Below are 24,773 nucleotides of genomic sequence, written 5' to 3'. Positions count from 1 at the left end.
GAAATTCAAAAACAAACAAACAAACAACTGAAAAACAAAACTTAAGGTTAGCCTTTATCGTTCATATATTCTTCAAGCTTTGCATTTAAATTTACTGCCTTTTCAATACCTGAAGGCAATTCATGATATTAAAGTCACATCTGCTCTGGCTATGGGAAGTCGTAGCTGTAATACTGCACTTTGTCCAATCATATAGATAACATTGTCTTTCACTTGCAGTTTAAGTGAACTACAAAGGTTACGGCTTTTCCTATGCATAAATGAAAATGGTCAGATACATGGGTAGCACTATAGTCGTTATGTGTGAATTCAGTGCTGTCTGTGATGTAAGGAACGTTGATTTTGACAGTCTTGTTAATCTTCTCGGCTTGATCAGTTGAATAGAGTAGGTTCAATCTTGTACAAACGATAATCCATCGTCTGAACCCTAAACACAAATGATGTTTGTGTTATAATAAAAGCTGTCCTTTTGTACTTTACATTGTGTCCAGCCTCTCTATTTCATTCTCATGAGCTTAGGTATTTAGTGAATTCAGTAACACTTCTTAATAAGTATTTTGTAGTGTCAGCACTATAGTTTCAAATCTGTTTACATGTTTTCGATTGCGAGATGATTAGTTTGGGTTTGTTTTGTTTTTTTTAATTTCGCGCAAAGCTACACAATTGACCGTCACTTTATAACCTCCTCACGGCTGAAAGGGTGAGCATGTTTGATTTGATGGGGATTCGAGCCCGCAACCCTCGGACTACGAGTCGAGTACCATAACTACTTGGCCATGCCGGGCTGAAGAAGAGTTTGGGAAATATGAATGAAGTTTTTATTATTTTTAGAGACTTGGGATCTTTGCTGTTAGTAAAAATTGAAACTAGAAGACTGTTTGTTTATTTATTGTAAAGCACAAAGATACACCACCTGACAATTTGGGCTCTGCTTACTACGGGTATTGAAACGCGATTTTTAGCATTATAAGCCCCCTGAAATATAGCTCTAGTTATAACAGTATTACTTTTCTAATATGGTGGATCATCAGACTATAAAATAATATGTTTTCAAATATGGTGAAAGCTGCAGTATTATTAGAGCTTAAGGGAGATTGGAATAGAAAAAGAGATTCCAATATATAGTTTGAAGTAGACTTGCTGAATAAAATGTGAGAGTCAAGTTGTGCTAAATGACCATCCTCTTATCTTTTGGATACGAAATATACTTTTACCACAACAGAATTTTTACTCTTTTATTTATGAAAAACATTTCTCACTTAATAACATTTGTTAATATTTTCGAATTAAGAAATGAGTCTTACAAATAGCAACAATGGTAAATAATTTAAATGTGACTTGAAGTACAGTAATTTGTAGATGACGCTACAGTAACAAGGTACCGGTATGTTAGAGATGACACGAACGAGTTTTGAGAATGAATTGTAATGAGTGGTACAGGTAACTCAGAAGTTTGAAAAGGTAAAATGGTATAAATTATAACATGAAGATTTAAAGTAATGAAAATGTTCGTATAGTAATTTATAGTTATATAACCTGTTTGTTTAACGCAATCCCTCATACTACAGTAGGTCTGATGTTACTAATATTTATTTAGTAATAATAATATTTTTAATATTGATAATACAAATAGGTAATATGCCTATTCATAGTAGTAACTTCTGCTTTGTACCAATCTTAAACTTCCGAATTAATACTGAATTATTGACGTAAAAATGGAAACGAGGGACAGCTGAAAAGTGCAGACCATCTAAAGAAGTTTTAAAATATATACAAATTCTTTTCACCAAAATTAAAGCAAGACACGATACCAAGTTAACAGTGGTGAAATGTTTTCAGATAATGCATTCTAGATGTTTTTGGATTTAAAATTTCGAAGAGTGTGGGATACCTCTAACATTTGTATTTGTACATGTACTTTATTGTTGATTAAATGACAATGTTTAGAAACAACATGGGACTTGTTGGTACACTTTGGCTATTCCATCCTCTAATCTAAATTAAAACAATTAAAAAAAGGAAATAAATTTTAAAGCTAGCCCTAATTCATTTACTTATTGAGCTTTCTCTTAAACTCACTTAAATTTATCGCCCTTGTGACATTCAAAGGCCAACCACCGTGTGAGAAAAATGAAACTGTCTTGGTTGAAGATGACTCTTACCCAACCAAAATTCATACTTACATCCCCTAGTCCTACTATTTTCACTGGTTAATATGAAAAAAAAGATGATGCATCAACACTATCAATTTCCTTTACAATTTTAAACACTCAAATAAGATCCCACCCTCTAACTCTTCTTTTTTCAGGACAAAACAATCTGAGAGATTTGAACCTCTCCTCATATGACAATCCCTCCTTCCTAGGCACCATTGTAGTAACCATTCTCTGAACCTTTTACAACAATTCTTTGTATGTCCTGAAGTGAGGATCCCAAAACTGAATGCAATACTCCAAATGTGGCCTAACCAGTGACCTATACAAAGAAATTATAACATCTTTAGACTTTTATTCAATATTTCTGTAGCTATAACCTAAAATCTTATTTGCCCTACTGCCAGGAACAACACACTGCTTGGATGGCTTTAGAGAATTATAGGCCATTACATCAAGATCCTTTTCTTCATATCACTGTTAAGGTTATTCCAATTCAAATTATGGTTACCCACATGCAATATGTTGCATTTATAATAATTAAAACTCATCTTCCATTTATTTACCCAACTCAATAAATGATCTAATTATTTTATAAATTAGCAGCATCCTCTTCACAGACAGCATCATTTAAGACCATAATAAATTATGAAAATTTAAATAATTTATTGACTATTACATCATCTGTGATATCAAACAAAAGGAGTAAAATGTCCTCAGACAATAATCTAGTTTGTTTGAATTCCATTTGTAAAAACTTTCTTCCATCCAGCTATCCTTCTATTAAATTTGCTAACTTCTCCTCCAACACTTATAGGAATAATTTTTTACATGCCATATTTTGTGGTATTTTGTTAATGATTTCTGAAAATCCAAATACACTAAACCTCTACTTAGCCCTATCTGCATAATTTGTCTCAAAGAACATCAAAAGATTTGTTAGACAAGATTTTCCTTTAGTGTAACTATATTGATTATCCAACATAATTCTAAATATTGTAAAATGACTTTGCAAGGTATCTTTAACACTTTACAAAATGTTTTCCATAATTCTACCATACTTAGATGTGTCTAAGTACAAATATAAATTTTGGAAAAAACAAATGATGCAGAATGGGAGCACATTTATGTAACAGTTGTGTTGTAAAAACACCACCAATTTCCTTCTATGAAAATTGTGGCGTGTTGCCAAAAATAAACCAATTTGTGCAGAAACCAAGATGGCTTAACACTACTTGTTGCTAATAAATAACATAATTTATGGAAAGTAAGTGGTTATTCTGATAATAGGTGAATAAACCTATTAGATACAAATGGAATTTAAAAATAAAATATAGAATTTCATTTATAAGGGTATGAAATACAAAATGACTGTGCATAGTTTGGAGCAATAATTTACTCTTGTTTCTTCTTTGGTTTTGATCATTGTAGCAGATATGATCCTGTTCAGTGACTTGATCCATAACTATAATGCATGATCTTCTGGAGAGAATAGCCTGTTGCACTGATGCTAAGCTCTAATGGAAGGAAACGAAGTAAGTGTACGATCAAGGACCACAGTAGATGTACCAACCACATGTAGAATGAAGAACATTGAAAACAGTTTTGGATTTCCTGGTAAGGATGACCAGTTGTCTACAGTTAATAGGCATATTGATGACAGTTTACTGAACCTCCAAGGAATTTCTGACAATAACACAAATAAAGAAGTCGAGATGCACGATATCATATCTTTCCCGTCACCTGTTGGTGAAAATCATGCTCAAGATAAGAATGTTATAGGTTTTCATTCCAATAGCAGATTGGATGGCTTGAGTAATGTGAGAGCAATAGTGTTACTGATATTGTGGTATTTCTTTAGCTTTACCACGTTATTTTTGAACAAGTACATCTTAACTTATCAGAAAGGAGATGCAACAGCATTGGGTAAGTTTTCTAATCTGTTGAATATCATGCACTTGTGACATATTACGAAGATACAATTGATTATAATGTTTCTTTCTATTCTGAATTAAATGTTTGTTTTGAACAGGTGTCATTATAAAACATATATAATAATTGTCTGCAGTGGTATGTCAGGTATAGGTACACTGTATTGGTGGAAGGAAGGCTTTGAGAAAGTCCAAGCTTAGAAATTTGCATAAAATTAAGATACATTACAGCCTTGTATATTACACATCAGTACATGTAATTTAAACGCTAGTTGTTGAATTATGAGGTTAAAATTTAATAAATGCTGGTTAATTTTGTTGTCTGTTTTTGTACTTTTGTTTTTGAGGTTTGGGTTTCATATTTATACAGTATATGAATTTGATACTGCTGGCTGTTCTAAGTTCGAACATCTTCTCGTAGGAATAGTAAACTTGGTTCTTTATTGTAAATTCTTCCTCTAACAAACTAGTGGGGCACTTTATATTTTGTTTTTCAAGAAATAATTTTATTTATTTGTTAGAATTTAAATATATATTTTTTTGTGTTTGTAGTCAGCATGTATGAAGTTCACATACATTTTAAGTTAACTACTTCTAATTCACTTTTATCAAAATAGAATGTTAAAACTGTCTAACATGGTAGAAAAAATACCAATTTTCTTTCATTCAGTATAAAATTTACTGTAATTTTAAATTCTGATTTGAAAATAAAAGTATAGCTAAGAAAAACTAAATGTTTTTATCACACAGAGCAGGAATACTTATTATAGTGTCATTTTAGTGCTTCTTTAAATTAAATGTTTTTATCACAAGATAGAACATGTATTTTAGTGCTTGTTCAAATTAAACGTTCTTATCAAACAGAGCTAGAACACTTATTTTAGTGTTATTTTTGTGCTTATTTAAATTTAATGTTTATCACACAGAGCTAGAACACATTTTAGTGTCAGTTTACTGCTTCTTTAAATGTTTTTATCACACAAAGCTGAACATATATTTTAGTGTCATTGTAGTGCTTGTTTAAACCAAATGTTTTCTGTCACACAGAGCTAGAAGACATTTTATCATTTTAGTGTTTGTTTAAAGTAAATGTTTTTATCACACAGAGCTAAAACACATTTTACTTTATGTTGAAACTAAACATTTTTATTACACAAAGCTAGAACACATATTTTAGTGTTATTTCATTGCTTGTTTCAACTAAATCTTTTTATTGCACAGAGCTATAATACATATTTTAGTGCTTGTTTAACCTAGATTAAATTAAATCACACAAAGCTGGAACACATATCAGTGCCATTTTGTTTGTTTACACTAAATGTTTTTATCACAGAAAACTAGAACACATTTAGTGTCATTTTAGTGCTTGTCTAAACTAATTGTTTTCTATCACAAAACTAGAAGACATTTTAGTGCTTGTTTAAATTACACTTTTATCACACAGATCTAGCACACACATTAATGCTTGTTGAAACAAAATGTAATCACACAGAGCTAGATCACACTGTCATTTTAATGCTTGTTTAAATTAAGTATTTTTGTCACATAGAGCTAAAACACATAATTTAGTATAATCTTAGTGCTTTAAACAACATTTTTTATCACGCAGAGCTGGAACACATATTTTACTGTCATTTTATTGTTTTAGTCAGGTAGTATCTGACTTGTGTGAACCAACTTGCACCCTGATAGTCAGGTAGTGTCCAGTTTCATGTGAACCAACTTGCTCCCTGATAGTTATGTGGTGTCTGATTTTATGTGAACCAACTTGCTCCCCGATAGTCGGGTGGTGTCCGGTTTTACGTGAACCAAATTGCTCCCCGGTAGTCGGGTGGTGTCCAGTTTTACGTGAACCAACTTGCTCCCCGGTAGTCGGGTGGTGTCTGATTTTATGTAGATTAAAAGCATTCCTCACTTTTTTTACTTGGCGATCGATCACTGTTTATGGTACTTCAGTCTCTACTGTTCCAGACCCACAATACTCTTGTTGAAAAAGATGACATTCTTCCAGAAATTCCATGCATCTGTTTGATTTTTGTTTTGGATTATTTTGCAGAAGGGGACTTTTCATGAATTATAGTTATTATCATCTTTTTTTCAGAGCTCTGGAATGGTTTCTCTGATTGCAGGCCTGTTACCTCATCTAGATTGTGGATACCATGTTTGGTTCATGTTAGAGAAAGACTGAAACCTGATATCCTAGCTGTATGTTTCCATATGATAAGAAATGAAATTTAGCATATCACTAAACATGGTCTAAGCCTTGTTCCTATGTTCAGATATGGTCCTCTCTTCCACAAAATTTCTTTTGCAGGCAAATATTTACAGTGGATCAACAGATCACTCTTAAACTGACTGTTAAATGTGAATGTCACATATCTCAAATGTATGAAACAATAAATGTGTAGCCTTTAGTTACTAAAATCATCAAATTTTTGATAAATTGGAAAAATGTGTTTGATATCTTTTGTTCTAATATATTTTCCATTTATATCCAGGTTCTACACAACTTATCATGTGTATGCTTTGTGGTTACTTCCAAATGAAATTCCCTTTTGGATTTGAGAAGAAAGTACATAGAGAAAAGAAACCAGTGAATTTTTATAGACACATGGTAATTGTGGGAAGTCTCAGGTAGGTCTTTCTTGTTGTGTTATTTAAAAATATTAGCTGTAAACTACAGTGGGTTTTAGTCCTTTATTCGTTTACATAAAATGTAACATTTTTTGTAAAAACTATTTGTAGTGTAAAGCTACAATATATAGTACATTGTTTTTGTTATTTATTTTCAATTTTCTCTTGGACTATATATATATAAAAGATAAAATTCAAAGGTTTATTAAGAAATTTATTGAATTATAATACAAGTTTTATAAAGATAGTATGTCTTAGTTTTCATTGTATGAGGTTTATGAGATGTAACTGAAACATATTTCTGTTTAAATAACTGTGTGGTATAATTTGTTTAATAACAGTTTTTGATTGTTTGTTTCTCAAGTCATAGTATATGTTTAAAATAGGTTGTACTACATATGTATAGAACAGAGTTAAATCCTATTTTGAAACCATGTAGATGTTTTAAGATTAGAAGAAATAGACTTAGAAATGATAAGGGTATCAATATTGGGTGTTTTAATTTGTAATAGTATAGTAAAGTAGTAAATACAGAGTTGAATAACTTTGTCTTCAAGTATGTAAATACAAATTTAAGATATATTTCTAGATGAAAAGCTATGTAATTGTATTGAATTTTGTCTTTAAGTTTAAATTTGTTTTAACATGTATTACATAAACGTACCTCCATAGTTTTATACAGAGAATGAGTATATTATGATACGATGATTTTAGAACACCACCATGTTGTTACGATCCAGGTTGCCACTTCCAGTCAGACTTTGTCTAATGGTCATGCACCTTGACAAAATCCTGTAACATAATTTCCATTGTAAACAGTCGTACAAATGACATAATTCCTCCCAGAAAATCAATTGATTAGTTTCTTAATGCACAGACATGACTTTTTCAAAATGTTTAAAATTTACATTAAAACAACAAAACTGATGGTAACAAATAAGGTTAAGTATTTAACCTAGACTTAGAAACTTTTAAACCTCATCCTGTTATTTTCTCAACTGTGATTTCAATGATATGACATGAGGAGTAACTGTAACATTCTTATGGGATAATGAAAGAAAAAATACTTCACTATATTAAACTATTTATGTTAGAATAAAAACATCACCTACCCACTCCCAAATAATACCTAATACTGGTTTATTTCCTGCTTACTTTTACTTGATGTGTACCTGATGTATTTTGGAGATGGACTTAAGCTCCATTCTGCCTTCATGATTGCACTCTTGACCAGCTTAGTGGAGCTTTATCTTATTGGTTCTGTGTTTTGGTATGGTTTGTTTGTTCTAACAGCTTCGTGGAGCTTGATCTTATTGGTTCTGTGTTTGGTATGGTTTGTTGGTTGTACCAGCTTCATGGAGCTTTCTTAATATAACGGTTGTGCTTGATGTGGAGTCGTTATATTTACTTATCATAATTTAATGCAGTAAACGGTGTGATTGCTCAGGACATGTATAATGGAGATTTAAGTGAGATGGCCAGGAAACCATCAAATTCCCCCATGCAAAATGACCTGATGGATGAAATGTATTGTTTATGTAATAACTCTGTCCAATAAAACCAACTTGAAAAATTATTTAAGAAATAGGAGTAATGTCAAAGAATTCAATATTGAATCTTTCACCTGTACTCAGAGATAGTGGTAAGAGGTTGATGTTGGCATATGAAGTTTTATAATTGGTTTGTAACACAGGAGATACTGCATAAGCACTTCACTTAGAGGGCTTTGTACTCAGATGAGTCAATGGCAAACTGAACCTCTACAACTGCAAAGAAGGATCACAAGAAAAGAGGTATTGGGTTGCAAGAACCTGACACCACGGAGCAGTTAGTTTCTTTATTATAGCCTGATTGGTTGTCAGGTGATTTTCATCAGTGGAACATATGGAAAAATCTTCCAAGGACTTGCAGAAACAAAAGGTGTGGTTTTACACTGGGTGTCACTTCACCCACTGATGACTGGCATGGTTTGTACTATTGGTTGTTTTCTTGTGTCAAAAATGCGATGTTTGTCATGCATAATTTAAACAGGCAGTCCCAATAGTACAGTGAATGCTACAAAACAGAATAGATGATGTTTCTGGTTTCATCACGGATACACACACACACACACTTTAAATTCTCATACTTTAGGTAGATTTAGTTCAGTTGGATTCACACTGCATAAAACTTTAAAATAAGCAGCATACTCTCTGTAGACATACAGTTGAAAGTATATGAATATTTTGTTTGTATTTGAGTCAAATTGTTACTTTTATGTTATATACAGTAATTATTTGTTGTATATTTTTTCTAAATTTTTATTGTTGAGACTATTTCTGTAGTTTAGTTTTGTTGTAAATCAAACATGACAACTTGGGATATGATGACACTTGTAAAAGCTGAATTTATTATGTGATGTACTCATGAGAGTTTGTGTATCTGTTGTTATGGGTTTTTATTTTGAGTGTCATAATTGTTTCACATAAATTACTCCATTAAGAATTTGTTTCTTTGTGGAGTAGATGTACTGTTGGGTAACCATATAGATGTACTGTTGGGTAACCATATAGATGTACTGTTGGGTAACCATAGGTTAGTGCTTCTTTTTTTGTTCCTCTCTCTCTTTCATACATTATTACAGAGTAGGAATAGATGTATGTACAGTTATAACAAGATTTTGGTCTTATTTGTTGTACAACTAGGTATTCAACTATATTACTTGGTCTTATGGCCCTTTGGTATGTCCCTGTTTCCTTTGCTGAAACAGTTAAAAGCTCAGCTCCAGTGTTCACTGTGATTGTGGCAAGGATATTCATGAGAGAAGAAACCAGCTGGCTAGTCATATTTTCCCTGTTTCCTGTGATGGGTGGCCTTGTCCTGTGCAGTGCCAATGAACTTAGTTTTAAATTAGCTGGGTTCATAGCATCTTTAGCAACAAATCTTTCAGAATGGTAAGCTGGTTTATCAACCTGTTAATGTCACTTTTTATGAATACATGTTTAATTGAAATGTAACTAAATATTTCAATTTGTGATAGATATGCTGCCAATGTTTTAATGATCCATTCAAAAAAACATTGTTAAAATGTAAAAGAAAGTGTTAATCAGGTGGTAGCTACTTTCTACTGAAAGTACATGTTAATCAGATGGTAGCTGTTCAGATTCTTTCCAAAGTATTAGGGTAGAAAATTCAGTAGTTAGTTTCTTTTAGGTTCTTCCTCAACATTTTTGTAAAAAATATATTTTCTTTGATTAAGCATTGGTGGTGTTTGAGAACTTTTATTTAAAATCTAAATATTTTTGAAGCTACAATAAATTCATTGAACATGGCAGTCTTAATAACCATGAAAATGATTGCAGTTTCTCAAAAAATAATGACAGTTACACTAATTTTTAAGTACATCTTTGTCAACACTAAATTACAATACCATATTTTTCAATCAATATCTAATAAATTTATTTTTCTCATTAATGCATAAATAATCCCCTATACTGACTTTGGAAATATAAGGTGTTATATTGTTATTTTTTTAATAATTTTATTTTAACAAATATTTTCTGTAGTTATTTGAGTTCTATAAAATAAGTTTCATTATATCAGTTGCTTTTTGTGGTCCAGTTCAGGTCAGAAATTAAGCTTAATTGTATATTTTCTCATATACTGCTGATACGAGGGTTCTTTATTATTATAAACTAATAATCATTGTTAGTATTTATCTTTTTAAGTTCATATTAACTTGGCACACAGTAACTTCTCCCAGTATTGTACAGACTTACTGTTAGGTTAATGTTTTTATTTTAGAGTTTAGTGATACCTTTTGTTCTGCACTGTTTGATTAGGCTTAACATGCGTTTGTCCTTTTCAAATTGACTGTTGTTCTATATTCTGGTTAATTGATAACTAGGTTTAATATCTTGTTAGTTTAGGCTTAATAAGTACTATTTAATTTTTGTTTACCTGTGGCTATATTTCTGGATTAATCAATAGTTAATTATTTTATTTTCTTCAACACAATATATATTACATATTTATTACACTACACAATTTCTTACTGTTAATTTCATTTCATTTGTAACTTTATGCTTTTTTTGTACTTAATTTCAATTATGTAGTCCCCTTGAAGAGGATGTCTACCCTACCTGCTCAATATAGCTTACTTTCCTACTGTAATGGCTGAATCTATTTCAGATAGTTCAAATTGTCAGTTTTCCTCCACTGTATCATGGATTGCATTCCAGAACTTTCCTGCAGAATCTGCTGGGCCTATCTCAGCTTTTATTAACTACATTTGACAGTATATTCTTGTGACATTGTTTCATGATGATCTGTGTATGTCTATTTTGAGAGTGGGTTGTTGCGAGTCTTACCTTACCACCGGGCAGATTTTGTTTTTAGTTTTATATCTTTCAGATCTCTATTTACCCTGTCCATTTTCTTCCCTAACTAGTTTCTCAGCTTTGTATCACTCTTCTACAGGTAATGTTTACCTTCTTCCTATCTTAGATGTTCCACCTGTGTTAAGTGTTTATCATTTTCAGTTCTTTTCCTCCACACTTCTTTACTTTTGTGATCCTCTTGGGGGAAGGGGTATGCTGCTGTTTGCTTATGATCCATTTAACATCACATGGGGTACCTGCCATGCTATATTTAATGTTTTGTTTCATTTTGAGGTATTGTCATCTTTATTCATTTACATGCCTGAAAACTTCCTGACCTACCTTCAGATTTTCTCTTCATTTAGAATGCTGATTAGAGTGGTGATTAATTGGTCCTGACTCAGTTGCTTTTTGGACCTTGTCCCTCTTTGATCACACTTGGATGGGCTATGTCTGTGAATGTCAAAGTTACATGTTTTTGTTTTGTATTTCCTATCTTAGGTTTTTGACTCAGTCCCAGTTTCATGCCTTGTCCCTTGGTTTTGATTCCATTTATCTTTCCTTGGGTGGTCTGTGTTTCACCCAACTTCCACATTTTAGTTGATTTTACTTGTACCATTAATTGGGTGTCTAGTTTCTGTTAGATACTTTGAAGTGGAGGTTGTCTAAATATACTCATACTCCTTCCACATTCAGAGTGGACAGTTGGATCTTTATTCTAATAACAGCTGGTAGAAATATTTAAAACTTTAATTAAAATAAAGTACAGAACAATGTTTCAACCTTCTTAGGTCATCTTCAAGTTAAACGTGCAACTTTTTTTGTTTTGTACCATCTTCCAAATTTCTTCAGTCAGTTCTTGATTACTTTATCTGTCCAGTGCAAGACCATTGCACTGATTGTCCAGTCCAATTGCAGTTCACACTTTCGATTCTGATCCCTCATCCTGTCCCCACATGAATATCAGTTTCCATTAGGTGGATTTGTATTTAAAACTAAACCAATCAACATAAGCCCTCACACAGATATCATAGGTGTTTTTATTCCCTCACTCTTTTATGCTGTTGTGGGTCCTGATGAAGATACTTGCAGATTTCAATGGAATTGTCCTTCCACTGTCCCTTAACATTTTTATTATTCTGAGAATGTTATTGTATTTGAGGTAGTTTTTGGAATTTTGATTTTGACTGAGATGGTTTACATAATATAGCATTTTTTTTAATGCCTGATGTCAGGTTCTTGGATTCCTTAATCAGTTTCTCATGTTGCTATCATGTGCTTGTTCATAGGTTGGAGGATACAAGATTCCCTCCAGTCTCATGAACTTGAGGTGAAGATGGTATGATCCTCTTTCTTAGCCTCCATTTTTGGATGCTAGTTTCCAGTGGCCTGGATTTTGGATGTAGTTGACCACTGTTTATGATTCATTGCACCGTATCCACTCTAATCCTTGAGGCACATCCTTTTATCCTGTGTTATAGCAATGTAATTCTTATATTGTGCAGTTCAAATCCCTATGTAACCATAGTTCTCTCCCTATTGGATGTGCTGCTCCCATATCTGCAACACCTTTTTCTGTACTGGGTATACATGGTACAAGAGTGGTGCATTCTCCTTGCGTATGATCTTCAACTTCTCTTTGGGAGGGTCCTTTGGACACTTTCAAAGAATGCTTCTTTCTTTCCCTTCACCTGTTCAATGTGGGATTATAGCTATTGATGTGAGATGAGGTAATGTACCATTTTATATTGACTGTTACAGTTTTCCTACATAAAAATGTATTTCTGTTAGGTACTTACCTATACTTCCACTTTCTACCATTCCTCTCCACTGAGAAATGATTCTTCATTTTTCTGCTAAAATTTGAAATGGAATTGATTAGAAGTCATGTGTAAAGAGAGTATGTCATGCTGTTGTTGGTGAAGGGTTGTTGCATGCATGCAAGATGGGTGGGAGCTTCAAGACTTTTGGCATTGGCAAACAAATTCTACATATAGAGGGCAGCAGTGAACAAGAATAACTATTTTTGTGAATGGGGATAAGTGCCTATTAGAATTCCATTTATAGTATAGGAGAGTTATAACTTTCTCAAATGTATATTGTTTATTGTAAATTTTTAAACTTGGCCTACTAAACTATCTTAGATATTTGTCACCTAAAAATTATGTACACTTATTCCTTTTATTCCTTTATAACTGTAGGCTTGTGTTGTAAATGATAAAATCATGTGTTTATTAAATCTTTCGTGCTGTTAATAATTTGCATTTATATATGAATTAAAAACTAATTATGGATATATGTCATGCAGGCTTGATGTTTTATCTTTGTATTACATATGTATAAGCATATTATCAAAATTAAGAAATAAGTTCTTCATTCTCCATTTGGATATTCTTTATTATTGTACAGAAAATCTCATATTTCATATTATTGAAAACCTGTGCATTAATACAAAAATGTAATTGGTTTTTTTCTTACATTTTGTGTCAACAGCAACAACACTAAATATGTTTACACTGCTTCACAGCAACTATAATTCTGTTGCATGCAATAACAAGTAAATGCACAGTGTTGAAGTTGGTAAAACATAAACCTGCTCTGGATATCTTAATTGCTGTCCATGATATTGCCCTGATGAATGTATTGTAGATTTATAGTAAACACAGTACAGGAATAATATATTTAGTGTTGACATGGTATTTTGCTTATTATATTAACTGAGCTGTAGAATGAAAAATTTTAGCTCTTTTAAACAAATGTAGATATTAAAATACATGATGTATAAGAACAGTTTTTGAACATATTTAGGTGCACATAACAGTTAGATAATTTTAAAGCTTTGTGTACAAAGTATGTCCAGAGTATTATGTGTTATTGTTTTGGATCACACATTTAATAAAAGTTTGTATAAATGTACAACAATTTATATTCTTGTGCATGTACCATTAGAGAGCTGTATGTGAGTTTTAGCTAACACAATTCTGCTATTAACATTTCAACTCAATGAATGTCTCATGATATACCCATTATAGGTTCTTCTAGAAAGACTTGAAGTGTTGTAAACCATTTTTCTGAACTCTGATGTCAACCAAAACCTTTTCTGCTAATACTCTGTAAGAATTAATGTTTTCTTGATTCTTCAAATCAAATTATTCCAATATTTCCAACATTTGAGGAGGTTTTGAGAACATGAGGCAAGGTTACTCATGCATTTATTGAGATAATGATTTAAAGATAATGTCTGATAAATCTGTGACCTTTACAGAAACAAATTGCCTGTAATTCCGAACAGACACATTTCTAGGAAAACAAAGATAAAACCTGGTTGGCTTACTAAAGATCCAAGTTAGAAAATCAGAAATGTCATAATTTTAATATTTACGAACATGTTGGAAGGTTTTACAGAACTGTAGGGATTTGGTTAAAAAAGTAATTGTGAAATACATCATAATGTCAGTTGAGAAGTGTTTAGAGTGTGAAATAATTAAGATTGCTGTTAGAATGGGTGTTTGAACTTTAAAAAGTATTATAATGGTGAGGTGTCTGTTGAAGACTGAAATGGCTGAGAATATATTAGTAATATTCACAACTCTTAGCATTCTATGGCAAATATTGGAATTGGCCTGAATTGTGAAGATATTAATCCCATTGTGGTAAGTAGGAACTATGAGTGGTTATAAATAAAGCACCAACAACAGACAAGGTTTTCTTCAAAGTTCTAATAAAATAAAAGTTGGATATGTTACTTCTGTTTTTTAAAGGGATGATAAGGGTTACCCAGAAGATTATAGGCCAGTTAATTTTACTTCTGAGAAATATTCTAAAAAGTCTGGTAAAAGAAGCTTTACAAAATCATTGAGTGATATGAGTGAAAAGGGACATAGATTTTCCAAAAGGAGAAATTTTGCCTATTTAATATTCTAACTTTTTCCAAGAACATTACTTATCTAGACGAATGTTAGTGTAGAGTTGATGAACTTGGATTTTAAAAACATCTTTTAATAAGGTACCATGCAGAAGATTAATAAAGAAATTCATAATGGTATGGGTTAAAAAGAACTATTGAACTAGACTGTAAGTGATTGGACAAGAGAAAACAAACATTTCTTATTGATAAAGTTCAGTGAAACTGAACCTTTTGTTACTAATGGATTGCTTTGAGGGTGTATTTATAGACAGATTAAAAACAAAGCAAAACCTGCATCAAGAAAACTAGTTGGGCCTCACCTAGAATACTTTGTATGGATTTGGCATCCTTATCTAAGAGAGTATATTGGTGTCTTGGAAAGGATTCACAGGAGAGCTTTTAAGTTACCTTACATATATAGGTTAATTATCTCTGTAATGTCTTATAACAAGTGTATATTTAATGCATTAAACTTGTGTGAACTTGCTATATGTTCACTTACAAGTAAAATATCATAGCCATAATGTGTTGTTGAATCACAATTTAACCTTACAAAAGGTTTGTCTCATTAGTTTTTCCTTATTCGTTTTGTAACTGAATACCTGTACGTTTTGTAACTGAATACCTTGTGTACGTTAAATGAGTCTTGAGAAGATCAATTATTTTACCAAATTGATCAAAGAAACAAAAGTTCTTTTTACAAATTTTATCATGTTTTATCCATATTTGTTTAATTTCAGGCAATTATTATAATCATTTTATTTCCTTTTAGCATGCAAAATGTTTATTCCAAAATTCTTTTGAGTAATGAAAAACACAATAATTCGTAAGTATTTTAACTTCAGTAATTTGTAACTGTTCTTTTACTTTAGTAATTAATTTGTAAGTTTTCTCTAAAATAAATATTAAATTGTAAATTAAGTTATTGTATGTTTAACAAGATGTGTGAAATGTATATCTTCTGTTAAGACACCAGATGTGTGAAATATATATCTTCAAGCTCACTGACACCTTTATACATGTATGTGTACTTCTAATATTAACAAAAACTTGTTATAATGCTGTCCAGTATACGTAGAGTTTCAGACATTTGCAGTAAAATGTTGCTACACGGTATTTTTGTATTTACTAATTGTTACTGTTAACTTCAAGTGTGTAAACATTTTTGTTGGACAAAAACTTGTTTCCAATTTTTAACATGTGTAATAATACTTTAGTTTTTAAAAACTGGTTGCTTTCTCTGACTCCATAATTATTGTTATATTTTTGTAATTTACATTTGACTATAGCTTTCAGTTGATAGTGTTATTAATGTTTTATTATTACTATTTTTGTGTTATAAAACCTTAATGTATTTAGCTGATCTGGTAATATCAATTTTTAGTTATTTTCTAATTCATTAGTCTCACTTTGAACTGAAAGTAAGTGAATTGTATCTAAACGTACATGTGTATGTATAGATAGTAGATAAATTTCTATTTCCAAGTAATAATACAGATGTAATAAATCAGCTCATTCTTGAGCTTGAGTAAGTTGTCTTAACATCGAGTAAGAAAATAATGAAACTTTTTACTATATTGTAGTAAACCCGTAAACTAACAGTTTACATTCTGAAAACTGTATGCAAAAAATACAATACCAGAAGTTTTGATCAGAAGTTAAGCTTTAGTGTTATAATATTTGAAACTAATGTATCAAGTGGCTACATTATTTGCTTCAGACAGTAATGAAAACTAGCGTATGAACTTTATTTAAATGTTAAAATGAAAATGGCTGTTACATAACCTTTTCAAAAGCAATAAAAGTTTGACACCATGAATGGCCAATCAATTTTAAAATGTAGTTTTGACACATGCCATTCCACAGTGATTGCAGTTGTCATGTGACTTGGGCATTTAAGTATTCAAAACCATTTTTAATGTAACATACTCTATATTTACTCTAACTTTATCATTTTGAGGCACCACTTTCATATTCATGCAGTGTGAATGTCCTATTTTGTCACATAATTACAATGATACTAGTCAGAAACATTGTTGGATGGCGTGCTCCTCTTGTATGTTGCAGCTTCAGTTATTACTTTGTTATTGTGTATTTTTATTTGGTGGATGATGGTGTATATATCTGTTGATGTACAGCTTCCACTATGCTGTTTATAGCTCAAGTCATCCCATAAGTAATGTCCAAAAATTTAATGCAGAAAGTGCATCATTATTTCTGTCTTTGTAGAAGACTTTAATAATAGGACGTGTGTGTGTGTGTGTGTATAAGTACAGACAAATAAAAGAAACTAACCCAACTCCACGTACTCAGATCATCAATCAAATAAATCTTCATAAAGATGGATGTGTCTGAGGAGCACATGAGGCATATAATACTTTATGAGTTTAAAAAAGGCAATAGTGCAGCAGAAACTACACAAAACATTCAAGGTATTTGTGGGTTGGAGTCTCTCAATGAAAGAAAATTTAGAAGGTGGTTTCAGAAGTTCAAATCAGGTGACTACATCAGGTCAGCCTGTTAAGTTTAATGATGACTTGCTGCTGGCTGCACTTGATAAAGATCGTACTGTGACAGTTGAAGAACTAGCACAGAAGCTAAATTTGACCCATTCAACAGTTCACCATTATCTGCAACAGCTTGGAAAGGTGTCAAAACATGAAAAATGGTTCCTCCATGATTTGACAAAAGCTAACCTTAGAGCAAGAGTGGACAGTTGCACTTCTCTGCAGACTCGGCATGGCCAAGCATGTTAAGGTGTGCGACTCGTAATCTGAGGGTCGCGGGTTCGCATCCTCGTCGCGCCAAACATGCTCGCCCTTTCAGCCGTGGGGGCATTATAATGTGACGGTCAATCCCACTATTCGTTGCTAAAAGAGTAGCCCAAGAGTTGGCAGTGGGTGGTGATGACTAACTGCCTTCCCTCTAGTCTTAAACTGCTAAATTAGGGACGGCTAGCACAGATAGCCCTCGAGTAGCTTTGTGCAAAATTCAAAAACAAACAAACAAGCACTTCTCTGCACTCTCATGAACATAACTCACCTTTTTTTGACAGGTTAGTGACTGGAAATGAAAAAATGGATATATTATAAAAAATGTTAAGCACAGCAGACAAGTGCAGGTAAACAACCCAAAATGGACCTCCACCCTAGGAAAGTCTTGTTAAACATTTGGTGGGATATTGTTGGTGTGATCCACTTTGGGTTGCTGCCACTCAATGTAACGATTACATCAGACTACTACTGTCAACAATTAGTGCTTGAATGTTGTACTGAAAGAAAAGACACCTGCTATAATCAGTCATAAAGGTGTTGTGTTACATAAGGATAATCCACAGTCCCATACAGCAAGGATCACATTTGCGAAGATCCTCCAGACCTTGCTCCATCTGATTATCACCTAGTTTGCAGAACTATCTTGATGGAAAAGAGCTTGGAACATGTGAAGATGTCAAAACTATCCTCTCTACATTCCTTTCCTCCAAACCCCAAGAATTTTATAGAAGTGACATTCAGAAGAATGTGAATCATTGGCAGGAAGTAATTAATAATAATGGAACATACAGTATAGACTGAATAACATTAAAAGCATTTGAAATCCTTTCACTTTCTCAACCTAAAATTGGACATTACTTGAGGGATGACCTGGTAAAATGTGAGTTGCCATACTTGAGGGATGACCTGATAAAATGAGTTATCATTTCTATGATTAAAATGTGAGTTGCCATTAGGGATGATTCATCATGTTTGCCTATATAGTTATTGGTTGTTGATTCATCATGTTTGTATATAGTTTTGGTTGTTGAACATGAAGTTTGTCTTTATCGTGGTGAATTCTATGAGGGTTGCTAACTGGTTACTGTTAATCATAAAGTTAATCAACTTAATCATAAAGCCTTAATGGCCAGTTTTGATGTTATATCCCTCTTTACAGAAGTTCCAACCACTGAAGCCTGCAAGATAGCCTTAGAACTCTATATCCAAGACCCTAACACAACTATAGACATTTCCAGTAACCAGTTAGCAACCCTCATAGAATTCACCACGATAAAGACAAACTTCATGTTCAACAAACAAATGGCCTAAGCATGGGCAACCCAGTATCACCAGTTCTAGCCAATATTTTTATGACACAAGTTGAAACACAAGCAATTAACACAGCATTACATCCACCACTATACTGGTACAGATATGTAGATGACACGGTTGCAGGATTCAAATCTACAGAACACATACCTAATTTTTTCAATCACATTAACTCTATACATCCCAACATTAACTTCACATGTGAACAGGAAGAAAGCAATCAAATATCATTTCTTAACCTCAAAATTACAAGAACCGACACACAATTCAAAACAGAAATCCACCAAAAAATCACCCATACTGGACTATACATTCCTTGGGACTCAGCACATGAAACAAAACAAAAACTCAACATACTAAGAAACCAAATAAACACAGCCATAAAACTATGCTCACCAGATAAAATTAACGATGAATTAGACAAAATAAAACAATACTTCATCAACATCAATAAGTTTCCTCCACAAACCGTAGAAAACATTATATGCACGCACCTAGACAGAAAGCAAAATCAACCAACTAAAGTAAATATATCTCACGAATCAAAAAAATCACGAAACCATATACTGCTGTATACCATATATTCCTGACATCAGCAAACAAATAACCAACATTTGGCAAAAACTAGTAACAAAATATGACATTCCAGTTAATACCAAATTTATTCAAAAACCAGGCACAAAACTGAGGTCTATACTATGTAAAAACTACACTGACAAACACCACACCAACATTATTTACAAAATACAATGTGATAACTGCCACGACTTCTATATTGGAGAAACAAGTAGAAAAATGGAAACCAGATTCAAAGAACATAACCAAGTCACCTTCACACGTTTTCGAACACTGCAAGTCAAATAAACACAACATAACCACAGAAAACACTCAAATACTAAATAAAGAAACAAACATAAACAAACGCAAAATTAAAGAAGCCTTACTTATACAACAACTAAAACCCAAAATAAACCAATATAAAGGAACGCCTTTATACCTATATTAATATAATATAATAAAATAAAATAAAATTGTATATTCAAACATCTAATACCGCCCTCTACATTCCGACACTCAGTTACACAACCCCTTTCAAACATGTGGTCAGCTTCCGGTCAGTTACCTCTTTCTTTGTGAACCTGAAGATGACCAAAGAAGGTGGAAACGTTGTTCGCTCTTCTATGTAAAATATTTTCTCAACCCAAACGAGCCGTTTTTGCATATATATTGGTCAATAAACATTTCACAATAATATAAGTAAATACAAAGAAACTTTAAATAAGGACAAAAAATGTCAATTAAATCTCAAAAACAAAAATTATCCTACTTATTACAGAAGCCTTGCATTCTTTTTAATATCAAATGGGCTAAATAAATTGCACATTACAATCACAACACGATACACAAGTCAGCGTACTTTGTAACATCACACTTACGATCACTACACGATACACAAGTCGGCGTACTTTGTAACATCACACTTACGAACGCTACACGATACACAAGTCGGTGAACTTTGCAACATTACACTTCGTGATTTCTTCTCCTTGCATTTTACTACTTGCATTAAGACTGGCTGATAGAAATAATAATAGTTTACTTGCACATTTTTTCTTTCAATTAATATGTTTAATTTTTACAGACCATCTGAACTTCAGTTTTACACTAGTATAACGTCGTTAGCTATTCAGGTCCCAGCTTGTCTCCTGCTTATTGATTTCCAACTTTTTTATTCCAATCTCAACAAAAACTTGATAATAGCTTATCTACTGGATGGTGTATCATTCCATTGCCAGAGTATTACAGAGTATACTCTCCTAGGATACATTTCTCCTGTTACACACAGGTAAGTGTGTGATTTTAACCTGTATAACCTATTGAACGGCAAGTACTTTTGACATATCGTAACTTTGGTTAAATTTAGACTGCCACTTTCCCCCAAATAAAAAAGCCATATTCACAGAAACTCTATTTTCTATATTCTACAAGGACTTCCACTGATCTTTATGAAAGATCATCTCGGTCAAGATTTAATGATCAAGTTGTCATACTTTAACACCTGGATTTGTCAGATGACAAGTCTTGAATTCAGATTTTGCAAAAAGATCATGAAATTGTCAATGTTACTTCGGATCCAGCAGGGCTAAAGACAAATTAATCCAAATGTGAAAATCTTTTTATTTCTGATCACAAAAGAAAAACATTCGAGTTTATAGTTCCATTTTTCTAATAATAAGTTAGTCTTAGAATTTCAATTGTGTGTACAAGTTAATTTTGATGTGATTCTGAACTTAGAACCATTTTATTGGTTCTTTATTAGAAAATACCTTTGTGTGGAAGCCGTGGAATATTTTATATATTCTGGTAAAACTCTTAAACCAACATTTAGAAAAGTTAACTATCCTTCAAACAGAATGTGCTGTTTTGGTTGTAGCAGCAGATATCCCTATAATTATTAACCTGAGTTTTTTCATATCTTTAAAGTAATTGCATTTTCTTCAAAGTAATTTCTTTTATAATACATCTGTAATAAAACTGGTATTAAGTCTTCTGTAAGTTTTAACTTGTGTTTCTAATAAGTTTTGATTTATAATTATCTTTTTTCTTTTCTTTCTAGTGTTGCAAATACTGCCAAAAGAGCTCTTCTCATCTGGTTGTCTGTGTTGACGTTTGGAAATCCTGTCACTCCTCTGAGTGCTGTGGGAACTGTGGTTGTGATCCTAGGTGTCTTGTTATATAACAAGGCAAGAAACTGGAGTATAAAGACAAAAAGTTCCACTCTTGTATCTCAGAAACCATCTGTTCACAGTGCCTAAGCAGCGTGTGGGGTATTGAATCATGGGTGGTGGTATTTTGTTGAATTTTGTAATCATCTTTCTTCAAGGGATAAACTTTTAATGAAGCTACACTTGAACAAAAGTTAAAGTGCATCAAGTATTTTTAATAAAAAACTATAAATGGAAAATGCTTAAAGCATATGGAAGTGTGTTACAAAGAAGTTGAGATGTGTTTCTGTCCAGGTGTTCACTGGTAAGTGAACTGTACATAACTGAAATGCAGTGTATGTGCGACAGAAGTCTTCATCTGAACAAGATATACGTGGGGTTTCCCATCATAGTGGTTGAAAATCTAAGGATCCTTTTATGCATACAGTTCCATTGGTTTATGAATAATTATCTAATTTATTGTAGCACGGAATTGGGAATGTATTCATGCTACGTTTCTCTGTGACTGGTAACACTTTAAATTTACTTGTTAAAAAAAATACATTTATGAATTTAAACAAACAATGAGTTTCTTTGTTTTATTTCTCACTGCAGTATGAAGTATTCTATAAACAGCTATGTACAACACCTTAAGAACTAAAGACACCAATTTTCAATCTCAAAAACGTAGATATGTTTGGAAAACTAACATTACATGTAGAACCATTGGGATTTACATATGCCACAATAACTGAAGAAACCCATTTTGACTTGCTAGAAATTAGATATGTTAGGAACATTAACATTACACTTAGAATCATTAAGGTTTACATATACCACAAGAACTGAAACCTATTTTGAATCACTAGAAATGAGATATGTTAGGAATACTAATATTGCATGTACAACCATTAGGATTTACATACATCTTAAGTGCTAAAGAAACCCATTTTAACTTGCTACAAATTATATATGTTAGGAACACTAACATTACATGTAGAAGCATTAGGGTTTACATACAACTTAAGAACAATAGAAACCCATTTTGTATTGCTAAAAATTAGTAATGTTAGAAAAACTAACATTACATAAATAACCATTAGGGTTTACATAACCTTAGGAATTGAAGAAAGCTATTTTGGATTACTAAAAATTAGGTATGCTATTAACACTAACGTTACATGTATAACCATTAGGGTTTACATACACCTTAGGAACTGAAGATACCCATATAAACACTAATGAATCAACATGTAATGTTAGGTGTTCCTAACATATGAAATTTCTACTGATTGAAAATGGTTTTTTTCACTTCTTAAGCAGTATGTAAACCTAATGGTTTTATATGCAATGTTAGTGTTCCTAACATATCTAACTTCTATAAAGTCAAAATGGGATGCTTCAGTTCTTAAGGTGTATGTAAACCCTTACAGTTCTACATGTAATGTTAGTGGTCCTAACATACATAATTTGTAATGAATTAAAACGGGTTTCTTAGGTACTTAAGGTGTGTGTAAACCCTAATGGTTCTTCATGTAATGTTAGTGTTACTAACATGTAATTTCTAGTGATTCAAAATGGGTTCGTTTAGTTCATAAGGTAAATTTAAACCCTGATGGTTCTACGTGTAAGGTTAGTGTTCCTAACATATCTAATTTCTAGTGATTCAAAATGGGTTTCTGTAGTTCGTGAGGTGTGTGTAAACCTTAATGGTTCTACATGTAATGTTGCAGTTCCCAACATATCAAATTTCTAGTTATTCAAAATGGGTTTCTTTAGTTCTTAATGTGTGTGTAAACTCTAATGGTTATACATGAGATGTTAAGTGTTCCTAAGGCCCAGCATGTTCAAGTAAGTTAGAGTTTGACTCGTAATCTGAGGGTCATGGGTTTGAAACCTATCATACGAAAATGCTCGCCCTTTCAGCCATGAGGGCATTATAATGTGACAGTTAATCTCACTATGCATTGGTAAAAAGAGTAGCCCAAGAGTTGGCAGTGATGACTAGCTGTCTTCCCTCTAGAATTTAGATATGTTGGGAACACTAACATGTAGAACTATTAGGGTTTATATGCACCTTAAGAACTGAAGAATTCCATTTTGACTTGCTGGAACTTAGATATGTTAGGAACACTAACATATAGAACTATTAGAGTTTACGTACAACTGAAGAAATGAAGAAACCAATTTTAATAGGTACAAATTAGATATGTTAGGGGGTATAACATTACATATACAACCATTATGGTTTACATATGCCTTTAGGTCTGAATAAACCCAATTTGAATCAGAAGAAATTTGTTATGTTATAAACACTAAAATTACGTATTACATTAGAAAAATTAGGCTTTACATACATCTTAAAACTAAAGAAATTCATTTTGAATTACTAGAAATTAGATATATTAGAAACAGTAACTTTACATTAGAACCACTAGGAGTTATATACGTCTTGAGAACTAAAAAAAAATTCTTTGAAATCACTAAAAATTTGATATGTTCGGAACACTAACATTACATGTAGAACCATTAATATATATAAACCTTAAGAACTAAACTAATGCATTTGGAATTTTTAGAAACTAGTTATATTAGGAGCTCCTAACATTACATGTAGAACCATTTGTGTTTACATACACTTAAGAATTAAAGAAACCTATTTTGAATCACTAGGAATTTAATATGTTAGGAACACTAACACTACATGTAGAACCGTAAGAGTTTACATACACCTTAAGAATTGAAGCATCCCATTTTGACTTGCTAGAAATTAGATATGTTAGGAACTCTAACATTTCATGTAGAACCGTAAGAGTTTACATACACCTTAAGAATTGAAGCATCCCATTTTGACTTGCTAGAAATTAGATATGTTAGGAACTCTAACATTTCATGTAGAACCATTAAGGTTTACATATACCTTGAGAACTAAAGAAACCCATTATGAATCACTAGAAATTTGATATGTTAGGAACACTAACATTACACTTAGAACCACCA

At 32.2% G+C, this 24,773-nt stretch overlaps 1 protein-coding gene across 7 annotated transcripts; it reads left to right on the top strand.

Annotated features, from left to right (window-relative positions):
• Positions 1–1,335: 1,335 nt before the first annotated feature.
• Positions 1,336–22,355, top strand: LOC143234776 (solute carrier family 35 member E2A-like). 7 transcript variants are annotated; one of them, XM_076472392.1, is made up of 7 exons: positions 1,336–1,461; positions 3,585–3,770; positions 6,583–6,718; positions 9,403–9,651; positions 15,756–15,809; positions 20,711–20,914; positions 21,686–22,355. In XM_076472392.1, exons 2-7 carry the CDS (start codon positions 3,674–3,676, stop codon positions 21,882–21,884), a joined length of 939 nt encoding a protein of 312 aa, XP_076328507.1. In that variant the 5' UTR covers positions 1,336–1,461; positions 3,585–3,673; the 3' UTR covers positions 21,885–22,355. The 7 variants fall into 7 exon arrangements, with proteins under 7 accessions (XP_076328507.1, XP_076328502.1, XP_076328506.1 ...); XM_076472387.1 differs by having other exon boundaries at positions 3,585–4,079; XM_076472393.1 differs by having other exon boundaries at positions 1,349–1,461; positions 3,588–3,770.
• The last annotated feature ends 2,418 nt before the right edge of the window (positions 22,356–24,773 follow it).

This window comes from Tachypleus tridentatus, chromosome 12 (genome assembly GCF_004210375.1).
Source record: "Tachypleus tridentatus isolate NWPU-2018 chromosome 12, ASM421037v1, whole genome shotgun sequence".
NCBI lineage: Eukaryota > Metazoa > Arthropoda > Merostomata > Xiphosura > Limulidae > Tachypleus > Tachypleus tridentatus.
Note: the sequence above shows the minus strand (reverse complement) of the source record. Positions and strands in the feature narration are given on the sequence as shown.